This window comes from Mesoplodon bidens, assembly GCF_964165515.1.
Source record: "Mesoplodon bidens genome assembly, chromosome: 6".
Classification (NCBI taxonomy): domain Eukaryota; kingdom Metazoa; phylum Chordata; class Mammalia; order Artiodactyla; family Ziphiidae; genus Mesoplodon; species Mesoplodon bidens.
In genome coordinates this window covers 109460261-109483978 of record NC_138162.1, presented here as the reverse complement: position 1 = coordinate 109483978, position 23718 = coordinate 109460261, and the positions used below count along the sequence as shown (strand labels likewise).

The following is a 23718-nucleotide window of genomic DNA, read 5'->3' as shown; positions in this document are numbered from 1 at the left end:
TCCTCCCCCCACCCCCACCTCTGGTAACCACAGATTTGATCCCTTTTTTCTATTAGTTTGTTTGTTTTGAAGTATAATTGACGTATAACTATTAGTTCCCATTACACAACATAGGAATTCAGTATTTCTGTATATTTCAAAATGATCACCATGATAAGTCTAGTACCATCTGTCACCATACAAAGCTATTACATAATTATTGATTATATTCTCCACACTGTATATTTCAAACCCATGACTCATTAATTTTGCATCTGGAAGTTTGAACCTCTTAATCTCTCTCACCTATTTATTTCTATTTTTAACAACAGTTTATTTTCCTTTCCAATTAACCTTATTTTTAAGGAGAGTTTTATAGGTTTTTTAAAGTTTTTATATGATTTTATACTTTTTTATTTTATGATAATTTAATTTTTGCCATATGAATGGTATTCTCATTTTAATTCTTACTACTTTTACTGATCGTTCATGGCTGGCATGTAAGAACTCAATTTTTGTACATTGATTTTTTCTATCTAGCAATCTTGATGAACTCTCCTATTAGTTGTAATAGGTTTCCTTCAGAATGTCTTCTAATAATATCATCTGTGGACAATGACATTTTATTTCTCCACTTCTAATCATTTCATCCTTTATTTTTCTTGTCTTATTGCATTATATATCATTTCCAGTATAGTATTAAATTTAAGCAGTCATAGTGGGTATCCTTTTGTTCTTGACGTTCAGGGAACTGTTTCTTATGCTTCATCATCAACTATGATGTAGGATTTGGTTAGAACCCTTTATCAGATTAAAGAAATATTTTTCTGTTTATAGTTTGGTAAGAGTTTTTGCCTTTGAATTGATGTTGAGTTTTTTAAATACATTTTTGGAATCTTTTAAGATTTGTTTTTCCCTGTATTCATTTATGTGTGAATTATGCTGATAGGTTTTCTAATGTTGTGCCAGGAAGCAAAAGCATTACATAAAAATCAATTTGCTAGACATATCTTTTTTTTTTTTTTTTTTTTTTTTTTTTTTTTTTTTTGTTTTTGTGGTATGCGGGCCTCTCACTGTTGTGGCCTCTCCCATTGTGGAGCACAGGCTCCGGACGCGCAGGCTCAGTGGCCATGGCTCACGGGCCCAGCCGCTCCGCAGCATGTGGGATCTTCCCGGACTGGGGCACGAACCCGTGTCTCCTGCATCGGTAGGCAGACTCTCAACCACTGCGCCACCAGGGAAGCCCTAGACATATCTTTTTAATGTTATATTTGAATCAGAAAGAACCAAAGTCTATTCCACTGCCAGAGAGAAAAGAAAACTGAACCTCTTTTCTCTGCTCATAGGTCTCCACAGTGAATATATGTGTTGATTAAATAGAAAAAGGAGAAAAACAGGAAAAAAATGGTGATGTCATTTACAACTTACTTCATTAACACTCTTACCTGTAAAAAAAAGTTCCTTTATAGTGTGTACAATTCTCCTGAACAAGATTAAAGAGCTTTTGGCATTAACTCAACCTAAAGGTTATAGGTTACATTACAGATATTTAAAGGTAGTTTCAGGGCCTCCCTGGTGGTGCAGTGGTTGAGAGTCCACCTGCCGATGCAGGGGACGTGGGTTCGTGCCCCGGTCCGGGAGGGTCCCGCGTGCCACGGAGCAGCTGGGCCCGTGAGCCATGGCCGCTGAGCCTGCGCGTCTGGAGCCTGTGCTCCGCGACGGGAGAGGCCACAGCAGTGAGAGGCCCCGCGTACCGCCAAAAAAAAAAAAAAAAGTTAGTTTCAGCAGTAAAACTGCTTTAGAGTGAGAGAATCTTATCACCTTTTTTTTTGTTTCTTTTTTTGAATGGAAGGGAAAACTCAACAAAAGAAAATTACTGCTTATGAGGGATTGCAGACATATTTAATAATTTAATCTTTGCTTTACCTTATATTAGCCAGCTAACTAATTTTCTTTGTTCACTAGCTTATAAATTCAGTCTATATTCTTATCAACTCAAAGTATGGCCTTTTAGAGCACATCATCTCTGCAAATTTTTCTTAGTCTCTGACAATTCCTTTCTCTCTGTGTAGCATAGCATGCTGTGGTGGTGAAGTGTACTCTCTCTGGATCTCATTCGCCTGAGTTCAAGTCCTAGCACAGCCTTTTCAGCTTCGGGACCTCATAATTTCTGTGCTTCATTTTTTTCCTCTGTAAAATGGGAATATAGTTCCTACCTCATAGCGTTCCTGGGAGGATTAAAGGAATTAAATGTAAAGTTCTTGTGGAGTGCCTGACATTTAATAAATACCATATCGTAATAACTATGTATATTATAATTATTTTAAATAAGACTAGGAAAGAGAAGAACATATATGATGTTTTAGTCCATGGTTCTTTCTGCAAAAGACAGACAAATATTTCTCAAAGGCAAGTCACTAAAATTGAATTTGCCATATGATGAAATTGCCAAGTTTACCAAATGTACTAACTTGCCAAATTCTTTATTTTTTATTTTTTTTATGAGATATAGTTGATTTGCAAAATTCTTGTGTTGTTGTTTTGTGGTTTGTGGTTTTTTCTTTTTTTTCTGAAGTTTACAGTAATTCATACTGCTTTTGAAGATTTCTGTGAGGCTAGATTGGCTGGTTGTCATTTTGTGTTCATAGCAGCTTTTTTAAGTGTTAGATTTGCTGAAATCTGTGGTCATAATATGAGTCTTCTTAGTAATAGTTGTAATATTCAGAAAAACATTTCAAAATCAGTAACCAGGGGCTTCCCTGGTGGTGCAGTGGTTGAGAGTCCGCCTGCCGATGCAGGGGACACGGGTTCGTGCCCGGGTCTGGGAAGATCCCACATGCCGCGGAGCGGCTAGGCCCGTGAGCCACGGCTGCTGAGCCTGCGCGTCCGGAGCCTGTGCTCCGCAACGGGAGAGGCCACAGCAGTGAGAGGCCCGCGTACCGCAAAAAAAAAAAAAAATCAGTAACCAGAAACCCCCAAGAGCTACGTATGAAAGGAGTACTCGAAAAATACCATTTGCTTGCTTAAGAGGTCAATAAGGAAGATTGTGCAAGGAGCTTGTGCCAGTGCTTTGAGAGTGTGAAAGTCTGATTTGTATGCTCCCCTATAAGTATGAACATTCAAGCTGAGAAATCAACTTAAAGATTGATCTCAAGATATTTCTTGGGGACCTGCCTCAACCTGTTCTACATAGAATTCCCACAGATGTGGCCCCACCAAAGATGGGCTCACCATCCAGAATTTTAAAACAACAGTAATGAAATCCACCATGAGTTAGAATCAGCAAACATAACAAGACTCCCAAGAACTTCAGACAATTGTACAATCTGATGGAGATTCTAAAATTAAAACGTTAAAATGATCAGACATATACGAAGATATCAAACCTATGAAAAGAGCAAGATGCTATTTTTTAAAGAGAACTTCTAGAAATGAAAAGCAGTCATTGAAAAGTTGAGTTAAATAGCAGACTTGACATAAATAAGAAACAATTAGCAAATTAGGATAGAGCTGAGGAAAGTATCCAGAATGCACTGTACAGGGCTAAAAAAGCAAAATATGAAAGGATAATTTAGTTACAGAGACAGAGAGTAAAATGAAACATTACAATGAATATTTAATAGGCATTCCACTAGTAGAAACTAGGAAGAATGGAGGAGAAATGGTATTCAAGATGATAAAGACTGACAGTGTTTTTCACAGTTGTCAAAGATGAGTCTTTATATGTTAGAAGTATAATCCCCCCCCAAAAAAGAAATTCATACCAATGTACATCTTAATGAAAGATCAAAACATCAATGGCAAATAGATTTTAATAGCAACCTATAAGGGATTACCAGTTAGACTGGCAGCAGATTTCTCATCAGCTATGTTAGATGCCATAAGACAGTTGGATTAGTATTTTTACCGTTCTAAGGTAATTTGCTACCCTATAATTCCACCACCATCACTGTTGAGTAAATTCAAAATTAAGAAATTTCCAGACTAATAATGGCTAAGAGTTTACCTTTTGAACACCGTTTAAAGGAAGTAGACTAAAGGATGTATTTCAGGGAAAAGGGAATTGAACCCAAGAAATGGGATGCAAGAAGGATTGGTGAACAAAGAAATTGGTTAAGATGATGGTCAATAATCATTAACTGTGAAAAATAGTGTAAAATAATTCATTGACTCTACAGTACTATTGTTAGGACATATCTTTCTTTTATTTACATAGCACTGAGGGAAAAAGCAACACTGAGAATTGAACCATGACAAGTTGCTTTAATGATGGTGTTGATCAGTACATGAATCTGTTACACAAACTTCTCTTTCCTTTTAAATTTCTTTTATCCAGTCCAAGGAATTTGGCAGTTGCCTTCATGTGCATTGCTTCAAATGTGATAGGGAATCCTTTTGTACATATCTTGGTTACGGACCATAGCAAGGTTTCATCTGTTTGTAAATAGCTTCCATAGTAGAAAAAAATCAGTAACAACTAAAATTCGAGAACTCAGGAAATAACAGGATAACAATATTATTGAGAAATACAGAGGTAACTAAAAGAAATAGCTGTAAGAGTCAAAAGTAGTTGCCTCTCAAATTGGTGATTCATTTCTTTTGTTGTTTGTTTGGTTGGTTTTTTTGCATTACGCGGGCCTCTCACTGTTGTGGCCTCTCCCGTTGCGGAGCACAGGCTCCGGACGTTCAGGCTCAGCGGCCATGGCTCACGGGCCTAGCTGCTCTGCAGCATGTGGGATCTTCCCGGACCGGGTCACAAACCCGCGTCCCCTGCATCGGCAGGCGGACTCTCAACCACTGCGCCACCAGGGAAGCCCTGGTGATTCATTTTTAACTGTGTGTGTATATGTGTAAAATTTCATTTAAAAAAACAGGACTGTTGACTGAAGGAAAAATTGGTATAGCTATATTATTTAGAAATAAATCTAGAAATAGATCATAAGACAAAGAGCATTACATAATGGTAAACCATGCACTAGTATTAATCCTGACCATTATGTACCTAGCAATATAGCCTCAAGGTGTATAAAGCAAAATATGACAGAATTACAAAAAGAAATTGCCAGTTTCTTCTCTCCTAAGACTCAAAGTAGGTAAGGATATAGGAGATTTAGATAAGATAATAATCTGCTCTGTATACAACAATTAGATTATATATTTCCAATTTTCATGCACACTGGATCATTTGTAAAAATAGCTATTCACAGTGTAGACTTACAAAGCAAGTTTCAATAAATATCAAAAAAGTATTATAAAATCTGTTCCCTGCCCACAAGAAAATTAGAAATCCGTAACCAAAAGATAACCATTTCACCTTTATATTTGGAAGTTAAACCAAACACACACACACACAACACACAGTTCTTTTGTAGCTCAAAGTAGAAATCACAATAGAAATTTCATTGTATTTAGAAATGGGTAAATTGAAAACACAATGTAAACTTGTAAAATGTATCCAGAGCATCACTTACAGAGCTATATGTAGCCTGAATGCGTATTTTAATCAGCTACACATCCAACTGCAGAAATTTAAAAAGTATAACAGATAAAACTTGAAATAGAACAATAAAACTCAGAGCAGAAATTAAATAGAAATTGAAAAGCAAACATATATTTATGTTAATGATAATTGACTTGTTGGTTATGAGCTAAAGGAATACAACATTTTAAACTGTAAAGGAAGAAAAAATAAAATTAATAAAAGAGAAAGCAGTGCATTGCTCCTGGTTCAGAGAAATTTTATTGTATAGTAAAAATGGCAGCATTCACTAAATATATAGATTAAATGCAGCTTCCATTTACATCCTTAGAAAAACTTTTTTTTAGAATTGAAGTCTAGTCATTCTAGCTTATTTTCAATTATTACAAAGTAAAAACGTTACAGCATTGAGGTGAAAACGAAAAACAAAAACAAAAAAACAGTGGACAGAATAGAGATTTCAGAAATATATTCAAACTACTAAAGGACTCAGGTGTTGAAAACCAAGGATAAGTTAAAGGTGAAGGGAGTTGCCTTTAATGAATTCTGCAAGGACATTTAGGAAAATGGACTCATGTTTTTGTCCCAGTTGTGCATAAGAGATCAATTTAGGACTATTTATGAAAACAGTATTTTCAGAGATCAGATTGGTTTGTCAACATAATAGCTATTCCTCAGAAGTGTGTTAGCATCAAAAGGAAAGCAACAAAGAGAAAGGCAGAATATGGATAGTTGTTAAATCTGAGTAATGGGAGTTTCCTGTACTAATTTTGCTTACTTGTATGTTTGAAATTTTCCATAATAAAACTTTTTAAAATGAACGTAAGAGAATGAGAAATATATGTACTAAGTATAACTGATAAAAATTTTTACCCAAAAATATAAACAATGCCTATATATGTTAAGCATATATAAGTTCTGAAACCAGATTTATTCAGTGGTAAAAAGAAATCAACAGGCACATGAGGAAATATAGATAATAAATTATTACACAGAAAAATCTGCAGCTTTGTTATTAAGTAGAAATAAAATTAACATGAAAGCACTGCTGTGTGCTTATTAAGCTAGAAAAAATAAAAATTGTAAAACCTTACGTTGGCTACAATATTCGCTTCTGTACTCAGTAGTAACTGTATCTTCCTGGAGGGAAAACTAGCAATAGAAAAATATTTGTAAAATCATTCACTTTACCTAGTCTTATGAGATACACAGATGTCTAAAACATTAGTGAATGCCACAGAGAATAGAATTTCTTCTCTAAAATCCTGTAAATTTAGGTGCCCCCCCAAAAAAATTTAGGTGACCTCTTCAGCCTCTTAATGATTTTATAACTATAGCAACAATGAGCACATACTATGTGTCAGGTTCTGTATCTATTCATTTAGTCCTCACAACTTTAGGAGGGTAACTTCTATTACTGCATCCTACAGATAAGGAAGCTCAATCTTGGCGAAGTTAAGTAACTTCCCCAAATCACACAGTAATGAGCACAACCAAGATTTGAGCCTAGGCAGTCTTACTTCAGACTCCCTGCTTTAAATCATTTCTTCAAACTGCCTCTCAAAATTAATTCATTTATCAAGTAGTTGATTTCCTGTTTAGGGCCATTTAATTGCTCCTAGATAGCTGCTACTAACATGTACTAACATTATAGAGGCATTTTGGTGTAGATTCTAGATGGTTTTGACCATAATGCTGATGGGAATAAGCAGTGAAACAGATCTTCTGCTATATTCCTGATGACATTGTAAATAGGCGCAGCCTTTTTTGGAAAGCATTTTGGCAGCATATTTCAAAAGCCATAAAATGCTCATATTTTTTGACCTAGTTAATGCCACTTCTGGGAATCCTATGAAGAAACAGTCCAATATGGAAAAAGCCTTGAGCATTAAAGTTATCACCACAGCCATGTTTGTAATAAAGCAACTGAAAGCAACCCTAAATGTTCAACAGTAAGAGAATAATTAAACAAGTGATGGTATATTTACTTAGGCAGCCAATAAAATGAAGTGATATGCAACATAGACAAAACACAGCCATGAATCTTAAAAGCAGCATACAGAGCAATAGGTGCACTAAAATTATAGCTTTTACAAATATGAAGAAAGACAGAGACTGTAGAAATGCTGTGGGTAATATTTTTCTTTCTGGTATTTTTCAAATTTTCTGTCATATTTCTAATTGCAAAATTAAAATCACATGATTACTTAATGTTTTTGTGTATTAGTCCCTAACTCCCGCTAGATTATAATCTGCTTGGTGACTGTAGGCAGCATATTAGAAACGTGCAAAGAGCACCACTGGAGCCAGGGAAACTTCGGGAACCTTGCCAGGTGCCTCATTTACTGGTGACAGTTACTCTGTGTCTCAGCAGACTGAGTTGACCTACAAAGTGAGAAGTGCACTTTGGGAAGCACAAGTAGGATCTATGGAGTCAGGAGACCTTGCTGTGTGTCTTTGGCTGTCTCTTCTCAGACAAGCCCCTCAAACTGTGTAAAACTCAATTTCCTGATCCATAAAATTGGAGCTAGTGAGATCAAGGTCTGGCACTCTTTCAGTAGACGCTCTGAAAATGTTTCTCCCATTCAGTTATGGCCCTTATAAAGTGTTCCTCACCTTTCTTTATCCTTGGACGATAGGAGCAAATGTAGAGTCTGTTGGCAAACTTCCTTTGCCTGAAATCTTTTGAGCAGAAGCTTTTACATGTCCATCTTCTGTCTTCTGTGGCAACTTGTTATCCATGATTTAAAGATGAAGATGAAAAAGATTTTGTCATCCAGTGTGACTGGCTAAATTTTCAGTTTTGTTTTAATCATATTTTTTTTCTGATTATAAAAGTATGGTAAATGCTCATTGTCAAACGTTTGGAAAATGCAGAAAGCTGAAAGGAGAAAATTACACCATAATCTTTAAACCCAGAAATAACCATTATATACATTTCAGTTATTTTCTTTTTAGGTTTTTCTGAGTATCTGATTTTTTTCTTTATAAAGGAGAAATATAGGAAAGTCCTCTGTCATGTTTGGGGCAGGTTTAACAGGGTGGTTTGTGTTCATTTTGAGATAGTTCTTCTTGAACAAATACGTAATTCTTAGATGGGGTAAAGACCAAGCTAGCAATAGGGAACCAGATGGAGAAGGGTGGGGTAGGAATAGCTCTGCCTTGATTAGTAGGGAAATTTTTCCCGTAGTTCTGATACCTATCAAAGAATGAACTTAGGTAAAGAATAATTACCCAAATCATGCTTCCTGGACTTTTTAGTATTTTTTTTGTTACTGTTTTCATTGTAAGTAACCGTGTACCCTTTCAGGCCACGAGTTGTGATTATGGATTGGGAAATATAATTATCTTTCACAAACTTGGAATAAAGAAGCTCGCAAGGGACTTGCCTGGCAGTCCAGTGGGTAGGGCTCTGCGCTTCCAGTGAGGGGCTATGGGTTCGATCCCTGCTCGGGGAACTAAGATCCCACAAGCCATACAGTGCGGCCATGCAGTGCGGCCAAAAAAGAAGGTTGCAAAATACTCACAATTTCTTGGCTCCTGACCTTTTAGAACCTGCAGTTTTAAAAACTCATCAGTTCCTGTAATGTCTTCTGGAGAAAACTAGGAAATTTATCCAGTGACAGAACCAACGAGCCGCGAAGACTTGGCATGCACTGCGGTGGCCGTGTGGGGGCAAACACTGATGTCGCGCTACCCTGACTTTGCTTAAATCCGAAAGAATGTGTCTATCAGGAGATGGGAACCATTGACCCCTCCATCTTCTGGGCTTTGCTGTTCAAGGGAGGCTTCTACGGAGTGAAGACGAGAGAAGTGGGAGCAAAGGTCTTTTCCCTCTTCTTTCATTCTTTGTCTTCAGAACCGCAGTCGAATTCTGAAAGGTGACACAGGGTCCATCCCATGTAAATAATTTTCAGTGTGGCGTATCTGTCATCCCCACTCCACTGAGGAGGACCTGAGGGATGTTTGAGGTCAGTGTGCTGGTTTGCCTCATCACTCCCCTCTGAATACGCCTTTGTGGCTCGTGCCCCTTTGACTTCTGAGGACTGCGGCCACAGGCAAGAGGCTCTTGATCGGTTGGGAATGGGTGTCCCTCACTCCTGCCCAGTGTCTGCACGTCAGGGAAGTCACTTGTCCTTTGGAGTCTTTTCTTCTGACAAGGCTGAGCCATCACCTCCTTACTGATGCTTTGTTAACCCTTCCCAAGCATCTCCTCTTGGAGGAAAGTCACCCGACTTATTTACAGAGGAGCAAACCTAACCTGTAGCACAGTTTGAGGTTCCAGCTTAGAATTTTATTGACTTTACACAGTACTTAGGTCTGACAGGATAGTGGGAATTTGCAAGTGTCATGTGAGAGTGGAACAGAAAACTACAGCCAGGAAACCTTCTGTTTAGAATAACCTTGGCCCCTCCAAAACTCTACTTGCCTGAGGTGTAAGTTGGTACCCCGCAAAGAACTGGGTATGATCTGAGATTTTTGAGGATGCTGAATGCTAGGGGAAGTGGTATCCAGTGCTGTAAAAGGGAGGAAGCCATATAGAAAGTTAGCTGAATTTACACGGTGCTGTAATGAGAGAAGATGATCAGCTTTATTTAATTCACTTTATTTTGTAGGCTTTTTCTGTAACTGATTATTGACAAAAATGATTTGTTTGTTTGTTTGTTTTTCAGTATTGCCTGTCAGGGCACCCAACCTTACCATGCAATGTGCTCAAATTCAAATCAACCACCATTATGCTGGACTGTGGACTGGACATGACTTCCACCCTCAATTTCCTTCCTTTGCCACTTGTTCAAAGGTATGTGCTGATGCATCTGAGACGAAATGAGCTTTGGTTTGCTGAAAAATGGTACACAGTAGCATCAAGATGACCACTACCTTGTGTGTTGTCCTAAGTTTACTTTGTTCCCTTAAAAGTGTTCTTCATCAAAATAATTTCCTTTGGCTGGGTTGATGGAAAGTGTTGTATTGATTTATTGATTGACTTCTTTATTATAACTTCTTCTGAGCCTCTGTTAAATGTTCCTGCAACTACTCAGTGCAAGTGAGGTCATATATATTTCATCTTTCTTGCTAATTCATGTAGGAGCTGATAAATGGTCAACTGATGAGCCCCACGAATTGAATTTTAGAATCATTTAACTGCCTTTGCAGGGCCTTGATATCATAGAGCCTGACATTTCTTTTTGATAGGTATCTATGCATTATTTTCATACTAGTCAGCTGTAGATATCATAGAATCTTACATGAAGCCAAAGTCCATGTTTTAAAGTAAACAGATTACCCCAGGCCTACGGGCAGCACTGTTTACTCTTACTAAGACCTTGTCTAGGAGATTGGTTTTCCAGCTTGCTGTTATTTAGAAGCAGCACTTTTAAAAGGAGTGGGTAACTTTTAGAAGCCGATATACTCCCAGCAGCAAAAAGTGATACCGCATGAAGGAGGGGAGACAGAAAAGCTATCTAAAGCAGATTTAAGAGCTTAAAAGCATAACGAGCTAGTTAAACCATCTAACGTATCTCATTCACTGCTGAAGACTTCACTGTGTGCAATGACCATTCATAATGATAACCCCGTGAACCATCTAGGAAAAGTATAATTAAAAATCAACGATTGGGGCTTCCCTGGTGGCTCAGTGGTTGAGAGTCCGCCTGCTGATGCAGGGGACACGGGTTCGTGCCCTGGTCCAGGAGGATCCCACATGCCGCGGAGCGGCTGGGCCCGTGAGCCATGGTCGCTGAGCCTGCGTGTCCGGAGCCTGTGCTCCGCAGCGGGAGGGGCCACAACAGTGAGAGGCCCGCATACCGCAAAGAAAAAAAAAATATCAACGATTGACTTTTTTCTGAGATAAGGGATACAGTAAGGTGATGGGGACAAGGTCAGAGTTAATTCCAGATTACGTTTTATGCATAGCTGATAAAATTCAGTTATAATCACATCCAGCACTTAGAAATACTTTTACCATCCATAAATATTATCCAGAAGGGAAAAATAAAATGTATTTAGAGTTGATTTAGGGACTATAGGTGTCATATATATTTCTCAACAAAAATGACTGCATGTTTTTTATTAAAATAGCCTGATATCATTGTCTATTTCCTTCCAAAGCTTAAAATGTTCATTCACTTGGTGTTAAGAATCTGCAGTGTCCTAGACCAGGGGATACAGACATGAACAAGACAACTTTTCTTTCCTCATGGAATTTATAGTCTGTCAGGGGAGAAAGAATTACACAGTTGAAGATTTAATTATACTTGTGGTACAAAAAACAGCTATATACTTGTGATAATTACTAAAGAAAACAAAATACGGGGTATGCTGAGGGTTCCCAAAAGGGGGCCTACATGCTCTGCAGGGTCATGAATCATCTAGGTGTTCAAAACCTGAGTTGGGCAGACAGTCCTAGCTACATGTTTTCCCTTTCCTGTTCGTTCCTGTCTTTACCTAATTCTGTATTCTCAAGTGAATACAGAATCCACTTCTATTCTCTCTTCCCCTTGTCATTGTTTTTCTCTCAAAGGGAGGTTATACTAATGGGATGATTAGCAGCCCATGGCAGTTCCTTACAAAAAGTGTCTTCATTTGCTCAGGCCAGAAACCTCGGAGGTCCACTTGGCTAAAATAGTATCCCCCATCCCTCTCTGTCCCCTCATCCTGCTTTACTTGTCTTCAGAGCACTTCTCATTACATCATATATATATATACTTGGTTTATATATTGTCTTTCTTCTCCACTAAAAGGTAAGTTTTATAAGGCAGAGATTTTGTTTGCTCTCCACTGTATCCCCAGTGCCTGAAAGAGTTCTTGGCTTGCAGTAGCTGCTCCGTAAATATTTGTCATAGGAATGAATCCCTTGTCTTCTCTGGATTTCACCCCTTCTCTCCTTCTGCATCATTTCGCTATTGTAATCTTTCCTTTACCTTGAATCTTTCCATCTTGACTCAGTCCTTCCCATTGAATTACGCTCACTTCTAACTTAAGATGTAAAAAAAAAAAAAAAAAAAATCTTTTTAACCTTCTCTCAACCCCACTTTCCCCTTCAGCATTCCTAACTCCTTCCCAGTCTGCTTTGCCCACACCAGAACATCTTTCGGTAAATCACAAATGACTTCCACACCATTAGCTAGAATACGCATTTGTCATCCTCACCCTCCTTAGCCATTCAGCATCACTCTCCTCCACGATAATGCAATTCTGGTTTTCGTTACTTCTCTGAATCTTTCTCTTCTATCTACTTCGGAGATTCATTTTCCTCTAACTGGCCATCACACATGAGAATTCTTTAGTATTCAGTGCTTGGCCACAGAGGCTCCACCAAGAGAATTTAATAAATGCTCAGAGGGACTTCCCTGGTGGCGCAGTGGTTAAGAATCCGCCTGCCAAGGCAGGGACACGGGTTCAAGCCCTGGTCCAGGAAGATCCCACGTGCCGCAGAGCAACTAAGCCTGTGTGCCACAGCTACTTAGGCCCTCGTACCTAGAGCCTGTGCTCCGCAGCAAGAGAAGCCACCGCAATGAGAAGCATGCGCACCGCAATGAAGAGTAGCCCCCACTCGCTGCAAGTAGGGAAAGCCCACGTGCAGCAGCAAAGACCCAACTCAGCCAAAAATAAATAAATTTTTTAAAATAAAATAAAAAAATAAATGCTCAGGGCCTCGATAACCATCCAGACAATAACTTACAAATGTGTGTTTTTAGCTAAGTTCCACGTGTGAGTTCCACATTCATAAATCCAAAATGCCTACTCGGTTTCTCTCCTCGGATGTGCCTTTGAAAGCACTTCAGAACTCACCATACCCCAAACTGAGTTTAAGATTAGACTTGGGGGCCTCCCTGGTGGCGCAGTGGTTGGGAGTCCGCCTGCCGATGCAGGGGATACGGGTTCGTGCCCCGGTCTGGGAGGATCCCATATGCCGCGGAGCGGCTGGGCCCGTGAGCCATGGCCTCTGGGCCTGTGCGTCCGGAGCCTGTGCTCTGCAACGGGAGGGGCCACAACAGTGAGAGGCCCGCATACCGCAAAAAGAAAAAAAAAAAAAAAAAAAAAAGATTAGACTTGGTCCCGAAGAGGAGAGTACACCCTCCCAGACCTGGTTTCCCCCCATGCTGCCCTATCTTAGGGAATGGCACCCTGTTAAAAAAGCCAGAGAGCTGGGAGTTCACTTAGACGCCCCCTTCCTCACTTCCCACATCCAACCTTTCATTAAGCATTGTCATTTTTACCTTCTAGATAGCTCTAGAATCCAGTTACTTCTCTTAAGTGCTACTGTGGTAGTCATCATCCTCTTTTACAGGCATTACTGGTAAAGCCTCCTAACCAGTTTCTTCAATTCTGTTCTTGCCCCTGTCTGAATCCAGAGTCTTCTTTTTGTGTAACTTTTTACTGTGAAATTGCTTCAGATTTATGGAAAAGTTGCAAGAATAGTTACAGACAATTCCTAGTTACTCTTACCAGTTACTAACATTTTATCACATTTGCTTTATCACTGCCTCTTTATATTACATACACATGTAGTTTTTTCTGACCCATTTGAAAGATAGACACCATGCTCCTTTGCCACCTAAATACTTACATGCCTGTCTTATAAGAAGAAGGACATTCTCTTACATAACCACAGTACAATAAAGAAAATCAGTTAACTTGACGTCGATACTATACTAGTATCTGAGCTGTGTACCTTATTTACATTTCCCAAGTTATACCAGTTCATATTTCACTGTAATGCCTTTCAGAGCAAAAAAGAAAAATAACTTACTGGTCTAGGATCCAATCCAGATCACACATTGAATTTGGTCACGTCTTTAATCTCCTTTAATCTGGAAGAGTTTCACAGTCGCTGTGTCTTTCATGACCTTGCCATTTTTAGGAGTGCAGGTCAATTATTTTATATAACATCTTTCAATATGGGTTTGTCTCACGTTTCCTCATAATTAGGTTGGGGTTACTATTTTCAGTAGGAATACCACACAAATGATGGTACGTGTTATCAGAAGGCACTTGATGTCAATTTTCTCCAAAATCACCTTTTAGAAATACAGATCTAATCTCGTCTTTCACCTGTTTAAGACCTTTCAGTGGTTTTTCCATTGTTTTTAAATTTATTTATTTATTATTTTTGGCTGCATTGGGTCTCCGTTGCTGTGCGCAGGCTTTCTCTAGTTGCGGCGAGCAGGGGCTACTCTTCGTTGCGGTGCCCGGGCTTCTCATTGCAGTGGCTTCTCTTGTTGCAGAGCACGGGCTCTAGGCGGGCGGGCTTCAGTAGTTGTGGCATGCGGGCTCAGTAGTTGTGGCATGCGGGCTCAGTAGTTGTGGCACACAGGCTTAGTTGCTCCGCGGCATATGGGATCTTCCCAGACCAGGGCTCAAACCTGTGTTCCCTGCATTGACAGGCAGATTCTTAACCACTGTGCCGCCAGCGAAGTCCCCTCCATTGCTGTTAGGATAAATACCAAGTCTGTCTTGGTACATTAGGCTTTATGCCTCTCTTCTAGTATCTTGCTCTTTCTTTTCTTTCAGTTTCAAAGAAGTCTTATCTCCTGCCTGGGAGCAGTCACACAGATTGTTCCTTCAGCCAGGAAGGTTCTTCACCCCTCCCTGAACCCACCTTCCTTTAGCCTATTTAGGAGGAGCTCCTTTCTCAGATCATTTATGACTCCAGTTTCTATATGGGAAGGACAGAGAGAAGGCATTTTAGTTGGATGAGGGGGAGGGTGTATATAGGACCCTCCTTGAAATTTCATTTGGATAACCTTTTTTTTTTAAGATATCCATGCCAAAGCCTGGTGAGAGTGGTTGGAGGAAAGTCCTGGGCCTTGTAGCTGCCTTCTTTCTTTATTCCCTCCAAACCCTGCCCCTTGACACAGTTTCCCCTTGACTCTGCTACCATCCAGATGTCAGCTCGTTCTTCAGAGACTCCAGGAAGTCTTGATGCTGCCTAGCCCAGTCCCTTGTTAGGAGACTTCGTGGTGCCTCATCATTCGACACAGCTTGTTCTCTGTGTGACTACTCGATCGGTCTGTCTTCCCTAACCCCTCAGGCGGACAGGCGCGTTTTGCTCATGGTCGTATCACCAGCATCTGAGTACTCGACGCATAAATCAAGGTTCATTAATGAATGAGTGAAGATGAATACCTTGTCCTCCTTCAGTACTTCACCAAATGATGAGGTTGTTTCCTGTCCCTGTTTCTGGAAAATCGCCCTCTTTGTCTTCACCTTGTAACTCCTGTTCCCTCTCAAATTCTGTAATCATTAGGGACAAAGTAATAAATCTCTTTCCCTTTGGTAGCTTAAAGTTTACTAACTCTTCATGGTTTAGTCATTAACTTGTTGGACCCCAGTAACAAAATATTTTCATCTCTGTAGTCAGCATCCATTTGCCATCTGATGACACATTTGTGTGCCCCTTTATCTTTGGCACTGTTGTTATAACGTGGTCTTGCTCTCCTTTGAGCATTCAGTACCATCTACTAGCAATTTCTTAAATCCAGAATAACTACAGATATTTCATAGAAGGCTTTGACATTATAAAAAATGTTTAGCAAGAGTTAAAACCACAATACCTGGAATTTTTACTTCTTAAAAAAATTTTTTTGATAAGCAGTATACCATTTCTTTTTTTTGTTTTTTAATTTTGCTGCGCCAGGTCTTAGTTGTGGCACGCGGGATCTTTTTTGTTTAGTTGCAGCATGCAGGCTGTTAGTTGCAGCATGCGGGATCTAGTTCCCTGACCAGGGATCAAACCTGGGCCCCCTACATTGGGAGTGCAGAGTCCTAACCACTGGACCACCAGGGAAGTCCCATAAGCAGTGTACCATTTCTACTCACTTGTTGAGGACAAAACTAGTTGAATCAGTCATCTGTAATTTGGAGGTTGACTTGTGTGTGTCCGTTTGAGAATAGACAGGATGCATGTCCTTGGATCCAGTTCTCTTTGTAAAGGGAAGTGGATATTTTTACAACTTCTTTTAGAGAGTTAGTGTGCATGAAATGAGAACAGTATTCAGATTGTCTTGTCTTTACACTTTTATTAGAATGCTTGGTTTTTTAATCAGATCTGATAGTAAATAATATTTTTTAAGAAGTAAGAAGTCTATAAGTGAAGGTATATACGTGACTATGAAATGAGATGGGAATTAAACAGCTAATGGTAATAGAGTATTTTTCTGGGAAAGCTCCCAGAGTTTTAAAAAAAGTTTTTCAGGTATAATTTATGCCAACCTAACTTGATTCTCCTAGTAGTAATTTTCATTCTCAAGAATGAAATCCAAAAATTCTCACTTTTTGATTAATAAAGGCAAAATGTAAACAGAGAATCTAGGCAAAGGGTATGCGGGACATCATTGTACTTACATTCTTAGCAGCTTTTCTATGAGCTAGTAATTATGTCAAAATTAAAAGTTACCCCTTAAATTCTCACTTTTTTCTAAAATTAGATGCATGTATATTTTATTCAGGTTTTTAATCTTTCCTAGAAGATTGACAAATATTCACATATCTATGTTTCAATTTGACTTTCGTACCTACCACCTAATTACAAAGTCAGAATTTGATAAACTTATTTTAGAGAGAGGATTCAGTACTATACGTTAACTTGGTTTCTGATTATAGAGTCTTTTAGTCCCACGCCCATACTTTGCCTTTAATTTTTACTTCAGACTAATTTTGTGTTGAAGTGCTAAAATCCTTTTGCCATCCAACTTGTACTTCTGTGTGCTTTTCTTCATATATCACCTTGATCGTTAAGTTTTTCTTTTTACCAACATTTTTTTTTTCTCCTGAGTTATTTGCATTTTCAACCTCCAGTATAATTCTTCTGGTCAACCAGTAGCACACAGTTAAACCCTGAGCTTAACCAGAGTGAATGACTTCTGATTCAGACTTCTTTAATGTAATGTATATGTGAAATTAACCTCACCTTCTAGAAATTACTCACTTAGGTATGTATTTCATAACACTTAGGAAAACTAGCTTCATTTTCCAGAATTGGAAACTCAAGCCACAGGTAACAAGTTGACTAATTCATTTATAAGCAATGAATCCAGAAGGTGGACTCGAGCAGAATTCAGATTTTTATTTGTGGTGAATTCTGGCTGGTAGGCAGCTTAAGTGCTCTTGTCAGACACGTGACCCCTCTGAGTCTGTTTTGTCATCCACAATATAATGGTCCCATTCGGCCTTCCCCTCAGGCTTGTGGTCAAACGCAAGCAAGGTGAAGTCAGGGCCAGTGATGGGAAAACTGTACAATGCTCTAGTGTCTCATCATTCTTTTTTCTCTTTATCATTCTGCATAGCATTCTTTTAATTTTCCCAATTTAGCGCAAAACTATTTGGCTTTTTAATGTTCCATTGCCACTAATTCTTAAGCTTGATACCACATGGTTATTTTTCATCTTTTTGATTAGTATTTTGGGTAGGCATTGCTGCCAGTAATTCCAAACTGTTTTTCACTTTATGGAGCCAGTACAGTCACCGTGAAATCACTGAGGATTATAATCTATTTAGGATAATTTAATCTTTTGTTTTGCAGTCCCAGGCTGTCTAATCTTCCTGGCTGGTCCCTAAAGGATGGAAATGCTTTCTTGGACAAGGTAATGATTAGCTGAAGCGTATCTACACCCACTGGAAAGCCATCTTGTCATACCGGAGCCACCCGATAATAATGTGACTGATGGGCTCATGTTTTCCCCTGTGTCTTCTCCCTGAAAAACCCCATGTAAAGTCTTCAGTGCTTGGTAATTATTGTTTTTAAGAGCCTTTTAAGGAGTCTCAGTGTTCAGGTACAGATCCAGTTTTCTCATGTGTAAAATCTAAGAACTTCTGCTGCAAATACATTTTATCACCACGAAAAGAAAACTATTATTTCTAGAATTGCAATGAGAGTTTCAGTGGTGATGCTTATTAGAGAATTCCATCTAGCGCATTTCTTCTTTTTTTTTTTTTTTTTAAAGATTTTCTTTTGATGTGGACCATCCCCAAAGTCGCTATTGAATTGGTTACAATACTGCCTTTTCTTGGTTTTTTGGCCCCGAGGCATGTGGGATCCCAGCTCCCTGACCAGGGACCGAACCCGCACCCTGCACCCCGCACCCCCGCCCCCCATCGGAAGGCGAAGCCCCAACCACTGGACCACCAGGGAAGTCCCTAGCTCATTTCATTTTGAGGCTATACTGACTCTCCACCTGTAAGGAGTGAACTTTTTTTTTTTTTAATAACTTTAACCCCCACCCCCAAACATTGTGAGTTTTAAACTGCTCTGTCGGGGTCAAATCAGCTAGGGCTTTGTAAAAAGTCTGAGTCTTATTCTTTGGGTGATGAGAGGCCACAGAGGGTTGCAGCAGGCAGTGTCTTCCTCTGCTCAGACCGCTTTGGCTGCCATGTGGAGAACAGACTGAGGAGCTGAGTGTTTAACTGCCGAGCAGTGTGCTCTTGGAGGAGTGGGAGGGAAGCATGTTTTCAGGTAAATATGAACAAAGGGCCTTCCAGACTATGATCTGTAATCCTGGTAGCCTGGAGTGGACACTCCTGTAGGTTGTGAGAAAAGAACATAGTTCTAGGAATCTAGGATTTGGGGTCCTATTATGACTTTAATCACTAACTTGGCCTAAAGTAAATGACTCAAATTACTTTTTTTTTCAAGGCTATTAAGTTTTTAACATTAGATTATCTTCACAGTAATTCCTTCCTCAGATCAGTTTTTAGGCATTTAATGTACACATGAGAGACCAGAGATACAAAAAAATGTAAAAACTATAATCTAGTCAAATTTTCTCCTGAAAAAAATCAGAGGGTAAAGGAAGATTAAAAACTGTAAAGCTTATCCATGCCATTCTTAGGCCTCCAAATCATTCTTCCTCTCCCTAGTTTCAGAATTGAAAGAATGAATAAGTGTAAGGATCCTTAAAATGATCCATCTGAATTGAATAAGGCATTTCCTTCTTGTAATCGGTATTGTTAAATAAAGAGGTGCTCTTTTTACAGAATTAATTCCTGTACCTACACCCCAACCTCGAGTGCAAGCCAAATGCATGATTTGAAACCAGATTTCCCTCATAGCTAACTGTAAAAATTATGTGACAATCAAGAATCTGTGCACCTGATGAAATTTCAGCCTAACTCTCTGCGGGCTGTTAATCACTGTTCCTTGAGAAAGGCTCAGAAGCATCCCATTACCTGTGCATTGTGAGCAGAATGACTTGCATGTCTATGTGGGAGCATTTCATTAGGAGGGAGTGGTGAATAAAATAGAGTAACACTGTGAGTGCGTGGAATGGCAAATACGCTGCTCCAGGCCAGGAAGGATAAGAGCCTCAGAGGAGGCTCTGTCACGTGAGGTACACATGCCCTGGTACATGGCAATATGGGGAAGAAGATTACATAGTCAATTTAAGGCCAGGCAGCACTTCGAAATTTCCCATGATTTGTCTTTAATCATTTTTAACCTCATCCTAAGGGAGCTGGGAGTCTTCTTCCATTAAACATAATTGCTCATTTGTTTTTAGCTGGCAGGTACATTGTAATTAAGAATGGTTCTCAGGGCTCCCCTGGTGGCACAGTGGTTGGGAGTCTGCCTGCCGATGCAGGGGACACGGGTTCGTGCCCCGGTCCGGGAAAAGATCCCACATGCTGCCGAGCGGCTGGGCCCGTGAGCCATGGCCGCTGAGCCTGCGCGTCCGGAGCCTGTGCTCCACAACGGGAGAGGCCACAGCAGTGAGAGGCCTGCGTACCGCAGAGAAAAGGAAAAGGAAAGAAAAAAAAAAAAAAAAAGAATGGTTTTCAGTCTCTTTCTGACTCAGCGCTCTACTGGTTAAATGGTACTCACATAAGGAGAGGAACCAGAGTTTATAGTGGAAGGCAAGGGGAGGAAATATTCTATCAAGGTTCTGATAGGAGACTTGTAAAATTCAAAAGGAAAATAACATACAGTTAATACCTTATTTTCAAGTAAAGATTGACAGTAAGATCATTCAGACTCCAGTATATAAATATAGGTACATATATATGAATATATAGAAATTTATGTTTGGTGACTAATGAAAACACAATGGAACAAAGTTCTAACAGTATTTTTCTCTTTCTGGAAAGAAGACACTGTCAACCAAAATCTATCTTTTAGTGGTTTCATTATAGAGTCATAGATAGCTTTAACTTCGGAGCAAAAACTCCTGCATAGGGTTCAGTATAAAGTGTCATCAAGGGAAGGCAGCAACTCTGGTGGCCTCCTGGGGGCATTGTAGCAGACTCTGTTAGTGGCCCACTCCTGTCTCTTCAGTGTCCTATGTCATAAATCCAGCTACCAATACCCATATGGCTTTGCCTGACAGTTTTTTCCTAAAGCTGCCCCAAATGCACGAGTTGCTATATAAATATCCCAGGTCCCTTGCCCCTGAGTGGAATAACTCCCAAGTATATGTTTGATACTGTTTCTTAGAGTTTCCCCATGGGAGTGACTCCCTGTTGCCCACAGCGGTATGTAGCTCTCTAACATATCCATTATCGGTCACCTGCCTTTCCCTTTATCACTTGCCCTTCCTCCTGCTGGGTTTTTTGTTGTTTGTTTGTTTGTTTTTAGCACCTCCCTTATAAGCTTTCACACACCCTTTCTCAGGATCTGTTTGTGAAAGAATCCAAAGTAAGACAGGCACATTAAATACTGTAGGTCACGGGCAGAGTGGGAGCTGCACTAAATTCTCTTTCTTTATAAGTACACTTTTTTCTTTTGAATGGTGGTGGTGGTGGTTTAATCCCTACCCTGTACTCTTCATCTCCCTCCTTATTTGCCCCTCAAACCTTGGTAGAAAGAGAAAGGGGCTCTAAATCATTTGTCTATGCCCTGGACTCCTAACCTAATTGCAGAACAAAATCACTGGAGGTGCTTGTTATAAACACAGGTTCCATGGCCTCATCCTTAGTTTCTCATCCCTTAGATCTTAGGTAGGGCCCAGGAATCTACTTCCATCAGTGTTCCAGATCATTCTGATATTGCTAGTATGGTCCATCTAACAATTATTTGGAAAGCTTTGGGTCATGAGTTATGGAAGCAGCATGTGTCCACACATGGCTTCCTTGAAGAGGCATCAAGAAATGTGCATTCAAGTCCAGAGTCAGCCACCAGCCAGCATTTTTTTAATCCTAAATAAAACATTTAGCCTCCCTGAGCTTTAAACAATGAACAGTTGGCTTCCCTCCAACTCCTGCAATCTGTGATACTTCATGGAAAGTTTGGTTTGGGGATGAAATTTCTTTGGCGCTGTATCTATTGGATATTACTTCCTAGCATTTTTTTCTTTTCATGTCTTTTAGGAGCTAAAGGAGTGCTCAGGTCATGTGTTTGTGGATTCTGTGCCCGAATTCTGCCTACCAGAGGTAAGATTAAAGTGAATTTTGTTGTAGAAACAAAGCATATCTTATCTCTCAAACTGAAATCAAGATATAATTTTCAGGGGCTTAGCTTCCTATTTTCAAATTGAAATGGATCTGTTATTCTAGGCACTTTGTTTTACAGCTAAAATATGATCGTTTAGGAGCTTTTTATATTGTCTGTAAATCACTGAAGTCACTCTCTTCTTCCTGTCCCTAGCTCTTTCTATAATCCACGTTGACACTCACACTGGAGCATAGTTTTGAGCAAGGTAAAGAAATATCTCAGGGGCTTCCCTGGTGGTGCAGTGGTTGAGAGTCTGCCTGCCGATGCAGGGGACACGGGTTCGTGCCCCGGTCCGGGAAGATCCCACATGCCGCAGAGCGGCTAGGCCCGTGAGCCATGGCCGCTGAGCCTGCGCGTCTGGAGCCTGTGTTCCGCAACGGGAGAGGCCACAACATTGAGAGGCCCGCGTACGGCAAAAAAAAAAAGAGAAATATCTCAAGCCTTTTAATTTTGTAATTACAGTCATCCCTCGGTATGTGCGGGGGATTGGTTCCAGGAGCCCCTGTGGATACCAAAATCCATGGATGCTCAAGCACTTTATATAAAATGATGGAGTGCAATGAATAGAGTCAGCCCTCTGCATCTGCAGGTTTCACAGCCACAGATACAGAAGGCCGACTGGATAATGCCTGTGTCTTAGGTTAGCCATACTTTTTCTAGTCTTAGGTAATTGGGAGTTGCTGTTATCCAGCCAGTACAGTAAACTGTAAAAATTCTTGCTGACTTGAAATGACATATGGAATATTGCTTGACATTCATGGATTCTGAACTGAGTCGTGGATATCTGTCTCTTACATATTATCATCACAGTGAGACTTGTTATAAGTGTTTGAGTCCAGTTTCATTGTTTTAAAGGAAACAAAGATCAGTTTGCATTAGTCTTAAAGGAAACTAATCTCAGCTGACAGGCCTAATCCCCAGAGTGGCCTAGATGGAGTTCTCAGCTCACAGATGAAGTATAGGGAAGCCAGTAGCCAGTCCAGGGTTCCTGAGGAAATCAATAAGAAGCTACCATTCTATTCTTTCCGTGTGCCCAAGGGATGTCAGTGCCTGTCAAAAATACTTTCACATTTCAGTGCCAGAGAAAAAAGAAATTGGGAGTGCTGTGTCCCTTATTTTTGTCCTTTCTTCCTCTCTCTCTTTCCATTTCTACAACTTCCTTTGACACCCTTTAGATAAACTTTTTTTCTCTCTCTCTTTGAAGTAGATGATGTGCCCTTTTAGGACACCAGAGTGAAAGAGAGGAAGAAAAACAAAGAAGGACATGGTAATTGAAATTGGCAAATAAGGGAGAAAGTTTAAGGTAAACTAGTAGGAACGAGTGTGAAGGTAGACAGTTATTGAGAATCCTGAGCTCTCCCTAACTGCTAATAAAATCTTTTTCGTGATCTTCATTTGTCATTTAGGAGTTGGTGGGGCAGTTCCCCATCTGTTCAAAGATTCCTAATCGCAGGTGCTACATTTATTGTCAGTTTACTGCCTCTGGCACTGACTGCTGCAGCCTTCAGCTTGTGGCCCGCAGTGGAGGATTCCTGGCTTGGAGTTCTGGTGACTTTCTGACTTGCTCCATCAACTACTAAACTTTGAAATTAAACAGTCACCGTTTCACAGTTCTCCTTTGCCAAGCTAAAGCAGTACTGTTATATTTAAGGTTCTAAAGCCATAGAGGTTTTTTCAACTAGTGTCATAATTTGTGGTTTATGACAAGTTATTAGTAGTCACTATTTTAAGGGAAACCAGGGCATTGTATGATCAGGAGAAACTACGAGAGTTGTTGAATTAGGAGAGAGGGACTTACTACACTGTCCAATCTTGGCTGACTTGTGGCTGAGCCAGG

The 23718-nt window shown here is 39.8% G+C and overlaps 1 protein-coding gene across 3 annotated transcripts in view; it reads left to right on the top strand.

Moving 5' to 3' along the window:
• The window catches only part of INTS9 (integrator complex subunit 9), a 115777-nt gene that overhangs the window by 21929 nt on the left and 70130 nt on the right, over positions 1 to 23718 (top strand). For 2 of the 3 annotated variants that reach the window (XM_081237007.1, XM_081237005.1), the window contains exons 2-4: positions 10132 to 10259; positions 17985 to 18045; positions 21758 to 21820. In XM_081237007.1, coding sequence (XP_081093133.1) covers positions 10132 to 10259; positions 17985 to 18045; positions 21758 to 21820 — 252 coding nt within the window. The remainder of the gene's footprint in view (positions 1 to 10131; positions 10260 to 17984; positions 18046 to 21757; positions 21821 to 23718) is intronic. The other variant, XM_081237006.1, reaches the window with a different exon arrangement.